At 53.9% G+C, this 13,263-nt stretch overlaps 5 protein-coding genes across 5 annotated transcripts; 3 read left to right on the top strand and 2 right to left on the bottom strand.

The window, feature by feature from the left end:
- Positions 1-2,459: 2,459 nt before the first annotated feature.
- On the top strand, positions 2,460-3,413 carry ColSpa_01898 (COP9 signalosome complex subunit 7a; the record flags this gene model as incomplete). Its single annotated transcript, XM_049268110.1, has 2 exons — positions 2,460-2,492; positions 2,556-3,413. 2 exons carry the CDS (start codon positions 2,460-2,462, stop codon positions 3,411-3,413), a joined length of 891 nt encoding a protein of 296 aa, XP_049124067.1.
- An 800-nt stretch (positions 3,414-4,213) lies between these two features.
- Positions 4,214-5,423, bottom strand: ColSpa_01897 (protein rax1; the record flags this gene model as incomplete). Its single annotated transcript, XM_049268109.1, has 3 exons — positions 4,214-4,450; positions 4,504-5,191; positions 5,245-5,423. 3 exons carry the CDS (start codon positions 5,421-5,423, stop codon positions 4,214-4,216), a joined length of 1,104 nt encoding a protein of 367 aa, XP_049124066.1.
- Positions 5,424-6,244: 821 nt separating this feature from the next.
- Positions 6,245-6,882, top strand: ColSpa_01896 (60S ribosomal protein L31-B; the record flags this gene model as incomplete). The annotated part of the gene is made up of 3 exons (XM_049268108.1): positions 6,245-6,337; positions 6,445-6,519; positions 6,679-6,882. 3 exons carry the CDS (start codon positions 6,245-6,247, stop codon positions 6,880-6,882), a joined length of 372 nt encoding a protein of 123 aa, XP_049124065.1.
- Positions 6,883-7,389: 507 nt separating this feature from the next.
- On the bottom strand, positions 7,390-8,042 carry ColSpa_01895 (ubiquitin-conjugating enzyme E2; the record flags this gene model as incomplete). Its single annotated transcript, XM_049268107.1, has 3 exons — positions 7,390-7,492; positions 7,547-7,879; positions 7,936-8,042. The coding sequence occupies 3 exons, from the start codon at positions 8,040-8,042 to the stop codon at positions 7,390-7,392; spliced, it is 543 nt and encodes a 180-aa protein (XP_049124064.1).
- A 2,752-nt stretch (positions 8,043-10,794) lies between these two features.
- ColSpa_01894 (serine/threonine-protein kinase CLA4) lies at positions 10,795-12,480 on the top strand (the record flags this gene model as incomplete). Its single annotated transcript, XM_049268106.1, has 2 exons — positions 10,795-10,880; positions 10,944-12,480. 2 exons carry the CDS (start codon positions 10,795-10,797, stop codon positions 12,478-12,480), a joined length of 1,623 nt encoding a protein of 540 aa, XP_049124063.1.
- Between the last annotated feature and the right edge of the window lie 783 nt (positions 12,481-13,263).

Raw genomic sequence — 13,263 nt, 5'->3', positions numbered from 1 at the left:
GCGGGTGGTTTCTCCTCTGTTTTCTGGGTTAGAAACCTGTTCATTTTTTGCTACTCGGGTTTACTGTTAGACGTAGGTACGTGTGATCTTCACTTGCTTGTGTACCCATCATCCGTACCCCAAGCCTCCCTACTACCAACTTGCTGCAGCCCTGACCAAGATACCATGTATAAAAGATCCCCTGAGTCTCTGACAGAGTTGACTCAAAGCCACGAGTCGAATGTCTACCCTGGAAAAGGAGACACCAGACAAGCGCTTGCTCTCGGTTCGGGGTGGGTGTGCTGCAGAAGCAATGGGAACGTGGAGTTTGTGTGTGGGCGGGCCGTGGCCGAGCCGACCAATTGGGTCGCACGGGTGATGCCAGCCCGTGCTGTAGCTCTCGGCGCTGGGAAGTCGAGGGCGCCACAGCTGGACCGGGGGCTCCTCCCACGCCCTCCTCCCATTTCCCATTTCTCTTGGTCCTATTTCTGGGCGCATCTCGCAGCAACGAAGGAGGCGCTAGTGGCCATCTCGCTGTTTACCTACCTAATCTTTGGAGTTGCCCGATGCTGTGGCTATCTCTCTCTCTTTCTCTCTCTCTCTCTCAAATGGGCATTAGTTGACGCCTCGAGCCATGCTTTGTGCTACCATCTGCCGCCTGCCATCCCGGCAGCGAGGATTGACTGCTACCATTCCTTCGAACCGGTGGGTAACTCGGCGAGTCGACGCTGACTTCGGCTGTGCATCTCGTACAGAACGCTATTCATGGCTCTTCCCGGGGCGCACGTACGTGCGGCCTGTGTACATAGTAAGCCTGGTAAGCTGAGGTGATTGATGCCAGACTCGCCACCCACTGGTACCAGGTGTGTATGCAGCCCCCGCCCCTTCTCCTCAATAGTCTGTCCCGGACCAGGGGCACACGCTGCGCTACAGTACCGTGAGTACGGTGGTACGAGGACGACGCACCTGAGCCTGGTCAGCCCGGCTCACGAAACATTCAAGGGCACGGCACTTGAGGCAGTTTTTCCCTTGGGGGTTCAAGGGGACTCCTGGGTTCGGATCGAAAGCTTCAGCCTCCGACCACCAGAGTCGCCAAAACCAATTCGTCCGAATTGTTTATTGGATCTCATACGTCTCGATGGACTCGATGGTGGGACTCTGGACGCCATGCTTCATGCCCCTCAAGCCGTGATCCGAGCTCTCCTCTAGGATGGGTGGCTGGATACAAATCAACGCTGCCAGGTTGTTGTGATTAACTCCTGCGAAGCATTTACTTTTTTATTTTCCTTTTATTTTATTTTAATCTTTTATCCTTCGCCGAGTTTCGTCCATCTTCTATCAATCCTTCCCGGTCTCTGAAGTCTTTGCTGAGAGAGACATCTCGTAGTAGCTCGAGGTTCTCCTCAGAATCACTTTGTCACCCCCAGAACTAGGCCTAGGTATAGAATAAATGCGATTTGAGTTTCCGACGAACCAACCGATGAGTCTGTTTCAACCGCCGCCGAGGTCGGCTATTGATGCTTGGTCTCCTTATCAGCAACCTGTATCGCGCCAACCTCAATAACATACGATGACCATATCGAAGCCCGGCTGTGTCCGTGAGGGGAAACAAATCCTCAGTCGATTTTCTGCGCCAAGACACAATGTTAAGTAATGCTTAGGTCCTGTCAACCCGAAAGATCTGCCCCAACCTAGAAGGTAAAATATGTAGTGATTCGCACATCTGAGCCACTTGCTCGGGTGATTCTCACCATGGAAGGTCCAGTCCCCCCTGTCTGGAGAAAAAGCCAAGCTCCGGCTGGAACTTCCCGCAATTGCTTCGTTGTAGTGTTTTGGCTCCAGACTAAATGGACGTGGAAACAAGATCGCCCATAGGCCCCTTTGCCCTTCCACAGCCATTTCAACCACTCTTTTAACTCCGACAATGAACAGAGACAAAGAGAAACCCGTGATGTCCCGTCTTTGTTCCGTTCCATGACAGCGACTCAGGACCTGAGGCTGGTCCTAGGAGGAAAGTACGTTGAGGGATTGGTCAACTGCACTAGTGCGGGATGCCCCACCACACCGCCTAAACCGTACCTTCAATACCTGTCTGCCACGCCAGCCTGCCCCGCCCCGGAGCCGTAGCTGCCCCCCAAACCGACTTGCAGCCGCCTACCTTCCATTGACGGCACCTCAAACGGATCTGACACAAGCTTCGTCCTCAGAAGAGATCTCCAGTAGCAAACACTCCACGAACGAACCAGCGACACCCCCTCGCTTTTCACACCCTCCATCTAACGACGCAAGGGTCAGAATCCAAGCTTTGCTCTCAGCCTCGTCTCGTCCCATAACCACTGAAAGAACCACCCCAATCTCAGCCTCGCCACAACCCCACCTTTGGGGTATCACGGCTCGTGCTCTAAGTGACGACAGCTGCTGCTATCGACCGGAACCCCCACCTCAGAGAGCCTCGTGAGTATCGACGAGAAGCTCTCAAGATGGAGCAGACGAAAGCTCTCAATGCTCTCGAGGTAAGCATTCCCCTATTCATCCTCTCTCCTCTTCCTCTTTAAGCTGACCCGTGCCATCTCCAGCCCTTCCTGGCTCTGAGCAAGTCAGCAACTTCCCCACGTGCCGCGGCCGACCTCATCACCCGCGCGACCTCGAACCCAAACACCTTCCTCTTCACAGAGCTCCTCGAGACCCCTCAAATCCAAGCCCTCGCTCAGTCTCCCGACTTCCTTCCTCACCTCCGCCTCCTCGAGATCTTCTCCCACGGCACCTACGCCGTCTACCTCTCCTCCGGCCAACAACTGCCCCAGCTCAACGATGCCCAAACCCTCAAGCTCCGCCAGCTCTCCCTCCTGACACTCGCCCGCGACCGCTCGAACCTGAGCTATGCCGCCCTCCAGTCCGCCCTCGGCCTTCCCTCGGCCCGCGCCCTTGAGGATCTCGTCATCTCGGCAATCTACGCCGGCCTCCTAGACGCCACCCTCGACCCCCACCGCCAGGTTGTCCAGGTAAACTCCCTCGCCGCCTTGCGAGACCTCGCACCGGGCGCCGTCCCGTCCATGATCCGTGCGCTGCACGCCTGGTCGTCACGCTGCGAGTCGACGCTTGAGGGGCTCGAGTCCCAGATCGCCGGCATCCGCGAGGCCGCCGCCCGCCGCCAGCGAGACAAGGCCGAGCAGGAGGCCCGCTTGGCGAAGCTGGTCGATGAGGTACGGAAAGACCCCGAGGCCGGGGCGGGAAGGAAGCTCGCTGTCGGACACGGCGGCGGCGGTGAGCGCGGGAGCGGGTTCTTGGGACACACGTCAAGGGCGCAGCGGTACAACAAGAGAGGCAGCACGAGCATGATGGATAATACGGAGGAGATAGACGACGAGGCGATGGATGTGGATGAGGAGGACCCCGAGCAGGAGAAGAAGCGTGCCAGTCGACGGAAGCTTTAGTGAGCAGGGACGGCGGCTCTGACACGAGAGGGCACATGCTCCTTTTTCGGGGCAAGGCCTCGCAGCCGAGCAGTCAAACTGCGGCATTATGAGGACCATGAGAATGAGTGCCAGGTAATGGGAAGCGAGAAAGAGCGTAACTCAAAAAGCTGGAGCATAGCATAACCGGCACGCCAGCAACAAAACGTCACGATAGATCATGAAAACATTCAACTTTAGTCAACCTCGAACGTGTTGATACAGAGGGCCACTAACCTCTTTCCCATCTCGGGTTCTGTGGTACCTATCTAGCAAGCCAAAAATTGAAATTAAGGGAATCAAAAAATGAAAGTGAATGAAAGTGTCGAAGCCAAAAGCCCTCCCCGCCTCGTCCCCCCTCTCTCTGAGGCCACCTCCTCCCGTCCCCTGTCCTGCCTGAGCAGAACAATGTCTCGAACCCTCCGAAGTAATAGTACACCATGCCTTGTGTACATGGAATGAAGAAGAAATTAGATCTCTCTTTCTCTTGTTGAACGCCGAATGCGAGGCTGGAATCCCTTGTGGCCTCTCCCATTTGTCCCTACGCCGTACCTCTTTTGGTATCCTGGTATGGAAACCCGATGAAAACAGAAAATTTGGAAGAAAAAAAAGACTCTTTCGCTCAAAATCCTTGGGGTCGTAACGTTCGTGAAAGCTCTCTCAATAACAAGGGCCGAATATTAGTACATCTCTGATGTTGATTGGAGAGGCCGCATTGTTGATGTGTTTGGGGTATTGCAAGTCATTTCCTTTTTGTTTGTGGCCTAGAACACGTGGGCTTCTTACAGCCGTTTGCCCGGGACAAGGATGAAGAGCACACAGAGCGCGGCGTCGATCAAGAGTGTGACGGAGAGGACCATGATGGCTCGCTTTATGAGGAGCTTACGAACGTAGGGCTCGCGGATTTTCGAGAAGTTGAACGGGGTGTACTCGCTGAAGCCGATGAGAGCAAGGACAGGGTCCAAGGAGTACTGGTAAGAGGCAAGGAAGTAGACACCGACGGTGAAGGGAAGGATAAGCTGAAAGTCAATTAGCAATTGGATCTCACGTATAAGGTCATCGAGGGACTCACCCAGCATCTTGTCGTGCGAGCTGCATCAAGGAAGATGAGAATAAAGGCAGCCCAGAAGCCGCCAAACATGGACAAAAGGCCAACAATCATTCGGATCTGAAGGGTGGTCGGGATCAGGTTGCCGAGAGCCTTCATCCTCAGGAAGTTGGGAAAGGCATCGCGCTCCATCGCCTGGAAGACGTAATCCTTGGCAACATCAAAAACCTCCGGGTCATCTCTACCAAAGTCCTCGATGGCGGTGGTGACGTCCTGGGTGATGGAGCCCGGCAGAATGATCTCGCGTTCCGCGCCGGGGAGCAGGAAGGTGTACAGGATCTTCTCTGCAGAAGCGCGGATGTCCTGTCTCGCGACGGTGTGGGCCGGGGAGTTGGACTCGGTCGTCATCTCACGCGGGGTACTGAAGGCTCCGCTGGCGCGGCCGCGTTGGTCGCCGGTGCTGCTCTGGGGAGAGTCCTCGTGGGCCTCCTCTCTCAGGTAGGCGGACATCTGAGCATCCTGGTTCTTCTCCTTCTCTGATGCGTACATTGACGGTCCAGCAGCGCTGTGGCTCATATCTCCGAGACCCTCCAAGATCGCGGAAGACCGCTTCGAACCTGACTTATCCAGATCAGGAGTTCCGACAAGGACGGATCTTCGAAGTTCGCGGACATAGTGCCGGCAAAGAGACATGTGCTGAGCAACATCGAGCCTACGCTCCGTTAGTGAGAGAACGCGTGCTTTGGAGGCGTGGTAAACACGCACCAGAAGTCGAGATAGTCAACGGATTTTTGCTGGTCTCTCATAAAGATGTAGAAAGAGAAAAGGTCCACGGGAGGCAGGGTACGGCGGCTCAACACCTCGAACAGAGTCGGCAGGCGATTCCGGTGCAGGTCTGGCTGAGGCGATGGCGTGCCGGACGCCCCAGTCGATCGGTCCTCCATGATGTTGATCGAGTCGCGATTACGAGGAAAGTCGGGGTATCGAATTCGAAAGATGATCTGGACAGAAGAAATCGGTCGGGAAAGAGAAGTCGGGTTACGGAGTCGCAATCGATTGATAATGCAAAATCAGAGTCAAGGGCGTCGAGAGAGCGCGGGTTCGTCGAGGTTTGGCAGGTGCGCCCAGCAACCAGCAAGATTAGGCTTGGTAGTAGCGCGGCTATCTCCTCGTTGTCGCTAGTCTTCCTCTGGAGTTGGTATGTTTACTGAACGAGCGTGAGAAGGGAAGGATCGCGCACGGCGCAGACTGACAGCGTCAGTGTGGTTAACGATGGCGCTGCAGGCGTGATGGCTTGCGGCTTGGATGGCGTTCGTATGCGGGCATAACAGCAGATCAAGCGTTCGTTGGGACCCAGACACTAATTTCGTTCAGGTTGTCTGGTCAGGGGGGGAAATAGCCCACTCCGAAAGCTGGGCACGTACCATCGTATTCCCTGTGGAGGAGAGAAAGCGGCGCTTTTCCCTAGTGGGCGCTGGCTCCACGTCTGCTGCTCTTCTCCTGCCAAGGTTATTTCCGAGTAGGTAAGCAAGCCTACAGGAGTCACATGACCTTACAGTCTGTTGCACCACCGCCACTCACCAGCCGCAAGCACGGACTCCCCACTTTCTCACTCGGAAGGCGCTTTCTAGGGCTTGCACCTGCCTTCGCTTCACAAACTTTTCGTGCTCGATTACGGGGAAAACCATCACCATCGATCGAACTTCTCAGCCAACTCGACTCCGCGATCCCGACGACCGAACGCCCAACGAGAGGTACCGCCAAAATGTCGACCAAGCAGAAGAAGCCCGCCGGAAAGCAGCGTTCCGCCATTGCGGACGTCGTCGCTCGCGAGTACACCGTCCACATGCACAAGCGCGTTAGTATTTTCCTTGAGAGCCCATGCCGCCGTCGATAGTCGAATCCAACGACGTCGGTGATGGGCTGAAACCAAGCATGGCAACGCTGACATTTTCCCCTTTATAGCTCCACGGTGTTTCTTTCAAGAAGCGCGCTCCCCGTGCCATCAAGGAGATCAAGGCTTTCGCTTTCCAGGCCATGGTACGTCCTACTGCCCCTCGATAGAAAAATTCCGAAATATCCAAGCACACGCGACAACAATTCCCCCGACCCATCATCATCCTCCGTCCTTCGGGACAAGACGAAGAATCGACTTTTCGGCTTGGAGATAAACGGCTGCTAACCGCAATGATTGTATAGGGCACCACCGACGTCCGTGTCGACCCCCAGCTGAACAAGAAGGTCTGGGAGCAGGGTATCAAGGGCGTTCCCTACAGACTCCGCATTCGCATCTCCCGCAGACGAAACGACGAGGAGGGTGCCAAGGAGAAGCTGTACAGCTACGTCCAGGCCGTCAACGTCAAGAACCCCAAGGGTCTCCAGACCGTTGTCGTTGAGGAGTAAAAAGTTCTCTTTGGGATGGTTTAAGGGCGGCATAAAGGCATCGGAGTTGCATTCGGCATTCTAGTCTCACATACAAAATCGACGGAAATGTGAACAACGCTTGATTCCCCACACACGAATTCGACGACTTCTTACTAGTTCTGGACCCCGCGATGTGGTGGGATGTTATTTTTGTCTGCGCCGAGTGCGCGCGCGAAGGGAGCGTTGCGTGTGTACCAACCAGCAATGGTGATGGGGGACTTGGGACAACCGTTTACTTGAGGTTATGTTACACACATCGTCCTACAGGGTCTTTTCATTCGACTTCAGTTGTCTGCAAGACGCAGACAACAGGATATACCCAATCCTAGCCAGGCCCCAACCATGCAATGCAGTCCAATCCCTAACAAAAAAAGTTCCAAAACCACCAGGCCCGTAATCATACAAGACTCCAATTCTCCAGTGCTCGAAACAATTATTTCACTCCTTCCACTGACTGACCCCTACTTCGTCCGGGCCTAGGTACGCTCACTCGTCCTCGACGTCGCGATGACGAGCGAGGACCTTGCGCTTGAACTCCTCGTGGTCCTTGTCCCAAAGCTCTGCGGCCTCACCATTCAGAGGAGAGGCGCTAGGTCCAATGTTAGTAACGTATGACGGACCACTTTTTGCCGGGGCAACTCACTTGTTTGGCTCACCCAGCAGACTTTGCAAGCTGAGGAGGACGGTCTGGATGTTGTAGGCGGGCGTCCACTTGTCCTTGAGGATGTCCAGGCAGATGCGGCCGGAGAAATCAAAGTTGGGGTGGTAGATGGGCGTCTTGAAGAGAACCGTCGGCGGCGCGTAGGGGTAATTGGTAGGGAATGACAGGCTGAGCTTCAGCGTCAGGCCGGCGTACGGGGTCTGGTCGGGTCCCTCGATCGTCGCCGTCCATGACATGAGGTTGCCGTCTGCTGAAGGGAAAGCAGAGACACCGGGAGCGGGCGATGTCATAAGCTGCATCAACTCCGTTTGTAATCTGCAGTAAGACAGTTAGTCCATCTACGTGGGAAGAGGGTAACGAGGCCCTCGTACCTCTTGGTGACGCTCTGCGCGTCGGGTCCCTTCCTAGCACCGCCGAGCTTGGCCGCCTGGACGCTGCCGGGAGCGGCGTTCTGAGTGTCCTCCATGCTGTAGTCCATTGTTGCAAAGGTGTCTGATCTGAAGCTGAGAAGCGAACAAGTAATGGGGTCAGGAGCGCTGAAGTTAAGACGGAAGGGAGCGTCTCGAGACTGGAGGAGTGCTAGAGGTGAAGTGCTGGGATGAAGCAGGTAAGTCGTTTGGTGAGGCAAGGAAGTAGTCCGGCCGTTCAGTACTTATGTGCAAGGGGAAATGCAGCGCGCAGGAAAGAGAAAGATCAAGGGGCGAAGGAGGCAAGTTTGCAGGCGTCGAGAACAACAGAAAGGCAATTATTCCGTAGGGTGAGAAGGGCTTCCGGGATTGGAGAAACTGGGGACGCTGGTACCTGGGCGACGCGCTGGCTTCGACCGACGCTTTCGGGCTAGCGCTGTCGCTGCCGTACGACGGGAAGTCAACGGGCGGTACGTACCCCCTGAGACAGGTCAGCCTCCTCTGTTTAACTTCAACCCATTTCTCAGTCAGACGGACTTTAAAGTCCAAGGCTTTGCATTCATATCGCCTGTCTTCACCTTCTAAGCTAGTAAAAATAATTTTTCATAGGTTAGAATGCTGGGCTAGGTTTCTCACTATCTATGTACTCTTCTCCTTTCACAGATGGACTTACCAGGAACCCAAAAGTTGGAAGTGGCATGTTAACAGCAAAAGTCTCTACAAACATGGTCTCGTCCGATAATTCCAACCCCCAAAAAGCATTTCATGTGCTACCTGCGGAATCCCCCCCCCTAGCAAAACATCTAAATACGACAATTGAGCTGTCTCGTCGTTTGCTCTGAAGACACAAAACTTAACACAGTCTAGGCTTCTTCTTCCAGGATAGTTCATGGAAAAGGGGTTGAGAACAATGATTCTCTGGGCTTCACTCAGACGACAATGAACTGGCAAGTTCGTTTTGCTGATAACACACACACGCACACACAGAGAGAGATATATCTTACGATGATTGTTGAGACGATGATTTCGTCCCTAAATCAGCCTCAAAGCCCATTTGACTTCAGAAAATCTTTGTGTCTTTCATAGCACCGGAATAAAGACTTTGCAAACATGTGCTTTCCGTCAACAGGTCTTTTTGTAAGGCGCCCGGGTGCAATGATCTATTCACCAAAGCTATCGGGGAAGGCAGACTGTGGCCCTTCCCACTGAATCCTGATTAAATCCAATCAGTTACATTTAGCTCCGACTACCTAGGCTTGAAGCTGTTGAACCTATTTTCTATCAATTCGGCTTGGATCTTGTCCAGATCATCCGTGTCTGGCTGGTCCGCCTCAACCTCACCTTTTTCAACGTCCTCCACATCAGTATGGCACCCTTTCATATGTGCCCATGGGAGAATTGCGCCTCTGCTCACAAGCAAGAGCCCGTTAAGCAAGTCATTGGGTTGGTACAGAGCTAGAGCGATGCTGCTAACTTTTAATTAGGAGGACTATGTCCTCGCCTGAAGAGATCGTCAAGCGTGGCAACTGGGAAAGCTCAGCAGACTCGTCATCCTTTCCTGCTCTATCGCAAGTGGACTGCTGTAACGATGCGAGTATCCACCCGGGCACATCTACGACAGTCACGGTGGCCATCTCCGTATTGCAAGAACCCAAAGTGAACGAGAAGAAGTGGAAGAATTGTTGTGGTCATGAGAACCCACGGTACAAATGGACTTTCATCAACAAACATGGTCAGAAATGTGATGTATGTACGAGGAAGCTGCCAAAGTTCATATACCGCTGCATGCGATGCCATGTACAAGTTTGCAGAGCATGCAGATCCAGGAAGGGATGGATGGAGAAGTAAGTTAAAAATGAGGATATTGCGGAAGCGTTTCTGACGCTGGGATTTCTAGGCAACCACCCAACAACATCCGACTTTGGGATCCTGCCCATTAGGAGTTGACGGATGTCGGCATCATCGCCACGGATCGTCTTGCTTCAATGACCCGATGTGCGGACATGTATTCTTAGTCTTGGAAGAGCAGCGGTGAGGCAAACATGTTTATGGAATTGAGATTCAGCACTTCGATTGGGAGATGATGGTTTAGGATCACTTGGGGGACGCCACTTTTCTCAGTCACCGGTACGCGAGGAAGGGATTGCCGACAAGAGCTTATGCACAACACTTTTCAATCAAGCCAGGAACTCATCACATGATACACACAACCAATTCAATGCACTCTTCTTTAGGATGACTTATGTCATGGAGTCGCCCTCAAGTTGGGTGGCAGTATCTCCATTGAAGTATTAGGTGTGCTGGATTAGGTATGCAAAAGCGGCGACCCCTCAGAAGTGGGTTCTGTCAGTTTGGAGGGGGGTGGTGGCGGGCTGTTTACCGGGCCAACGCTGCAGCAACCACGATAAGGAGGCTTATCGGCCAACGGGTTCGCGTCGATGCAGGCGGCAATGAAACATGCCTTCACTCCAAACAAACACGCTCAGAAGCTCTTTACGCGGTCGAGACGCGCTTTGTTGGAGAGGCATCGCGTTGGAACGGTACAAGACACCACCTCAGTCAAAATGGTGAGTTCCTGTTGATTCTGGACCCTGGACCCTTTGTGCACAATCCGCCTTACGTTAGTCTGCTACGTCATCCACCCTGTCGTTTTGTCTGTTGTTGTTTGCCAAAAGAGTCATCGTGAATCGATATCCGAAATCCCTGCTTGCCCATCTCATTTCCCCTGGGCTTGGCCAGTCTCAGTCATGGACTAGTCCACCACCGACTTGCGCAGGAACCATCCAAACGTCTCTCCGACTGCGGTTTACTCACTAAGAAAAGATGCAACAGTCGCAGCTGGACCCTTTACCCACCGATCTGCCCTTCCGGATCATCTCCAAAACAATTGGGCGAGGCGCTTATGCATCGTGGGACGCCCCTCATCTGGATCGCTGCTGATGGAACCCCTCCACTGACACTTCAGTACGCAGAATCAAGAAGGCCGTCCCCCAAGACGCGCAAACGCCCGTTTTCGCCGTCAAGTTCATCCACAAGGGCTATGCCGTCAAGCATGGCCGGGTATCTGCGAAGCAGCTGTTGATGGAGGTGTCGCTCCACTCGCATGTCGGCCAACACCCGAACATCATTGAGTGGTTTGCTTCGGGCGAGGACACCAACTGGAGATGGATTGCCATGGAATTTGCCGATGGCGGCGACCTCTTCGACAAGATTGAGGCCGACGTAGGCGTGCACGAGAATATCGCGCACGTCTACTTCCTGCAGCTCATCAGTGGCGTGAGCTTCATCCACTCAAAGGGCGTGGCGCATCGCGACCTGAAGCCCGAGAATATATTGCTATCCGAGACGGGAAGTCTCAAGCTCGCTGATTTTGGTATGTCGACCATGTTTGAGTACAAGGGTCAACGGAAGACGAGTTCCACCCTCTGCGGTAGCCCGCCATACATCGCCCCCGAGATTCTCGCATGTAGTAAGGCGGAGAAGAAGACGTCGTCAAACGCAAGCAAGTACTCTCCAGATCTTGTCGACATCTGGTCATGTGGCGTCATCCTCTTCGTGCTGCTGGTGGGCAACACCCCCTGGGACGAGCCGTCGAACGGCAGCTGGGAGTATCAAGAGTACGTCCGGACGAATGGCCGCAGCACTGATGCTCTCTGGGGGAGGATACCGTCAAACGCCCTGTCGCTACTACGCGGCATGATGAACATTCACCCTGAAAAGCGCTTCTCGTTCCAACAGATCCGTCAACATCCATGGTACACCAGACCAAACCCGCATCTGACTTCGGACGGAAAGATTTCCGACCCAATCAACCTGGCCACGCAGATGCTGGAGAGCCTCAAGATCGACTTCAACAAGCAGCCGACGGCTTCCCAAGGCAATCCGTCGAGCAGCGATTCCATGGACATCGACACCGTCGGCAAGGTGTCCTTCACGCAGCCCGAGACGCCCATAAATGATGTCACATGGGACTGGGAGCGTCCTGCTCTGAAGGTCATGAACCCTATTGCCGTCTCTTCGACGCAGCCACTGTCCCGTAGTGTGAGCAGCGTCGCCAACAGACGCATGTTCTTGGAATCCCTCGCAGAAGAGCCGTCCATCAGCCAATTTTCGCAGACCCCCGGCGTCCCGCTGACCCTAACCCAGGCCGCGCGCCGCTTCCGCGACATTGTGCCGCCCGAGTCGCTCACGCGCTTCTTCTCGCACGTACCGCCGCAGCTCCTTGTTCAAATGCTCAGCGACGCGTTGCACCAGCTCAACGTCCCGCTGCCACCCGTGACGCCGAGCCTGCACGCGGACCACATCGTCACGATCAAGATCAAGACACTTGACGAGCGGCGGCAGTCGATGCACGGCGAGATCCACGTCGACAAGCACAGGCTGCCAGAGGAGCAAGAGCTCTTGGATATCCGGTTCGTGAAAATCAAGGGAGATCCGCTCGAGTGGCGCCGCTTCTTCAAGAAGATTGTGGTCCTTTGTAAGGATGGCGTGTATGTGCCGGAGGCATAGAAAGAGAAAACCCACCGTTGGGGCTTGGATACAACGATGGACGTGAATGACATTCACGCCGTATAGATGTATGGATAGGATTGTTAATAAGGAATGAAGAAAGTAATACCCCACAATCGTCTTGGAAGTTCGAAGCGGTACCGACTCGTACTTGAACTCAACTATGACGTGGCTATCTGAGTGATAACCTAGACGGATAACGTAACAGACGGTAACATAGCGGACTGTGGCCAGCGAGAGACTTCACTGTACTTGATAAATCAGTTCTACATAGGGAAGGCAACCCCGAGCTAGCTTCACGTCGACTATCGGCAGGTGAAGAGTCCTTGCAGACAACGATAAAGAGGAGAAGCAGAACGTAGCTTTGGCGTTTTTCAAGGACCTGGGAGGGCCTTGGTAGTTGACCGAAGTATGCCCTGGAACATCGAGAGCGTGGATCGACTCCTCTCTGTTGCTCCAGCCTGCACCCTCACCACCGCAACTTCCCCCCCTTTTCATAACAACACATTCACACCGACACAAACACACTCCTAACTGTTCGTTTAGCCCTAAAGAGAGTCTCGTACATATTGCGCAGGCTTTTCAATACATACTGTCTGTCAGACAGTCTGTGTTAGTGACAACGTCTTCAAGTGAGTCCAAATGATGCCGTGCGAATAACCTTAGCTAGGCAGTAAGTGAAGTGTCAGAGAGATATAACTGGAACATAAGGAAGTCTCTCGACCAAACACAAGTAACGTTTTTGCGCAACGCCGGCATTACTCATCGAACACTTATTAAACG

Source organism: Colletotrichum spaethianum (genome assembly GCF_022836535.1).
Source record: "Colletotrichum spaethianum MAFF 239500 DNA, contig03, whole genome shotgun sequence".
NCBI lineage: Eukaryota > Fungi > Ascomycota > Sordariomycetes > Glomerellales > Glomerellaceae > Colletotrichum > Colletotrichum spaethianum.
The sequence above is the reverse complement of the archived record's forward strand: the minus strand, read 5'-3'. Positions and strand labels throughout refer to the sequence as shown.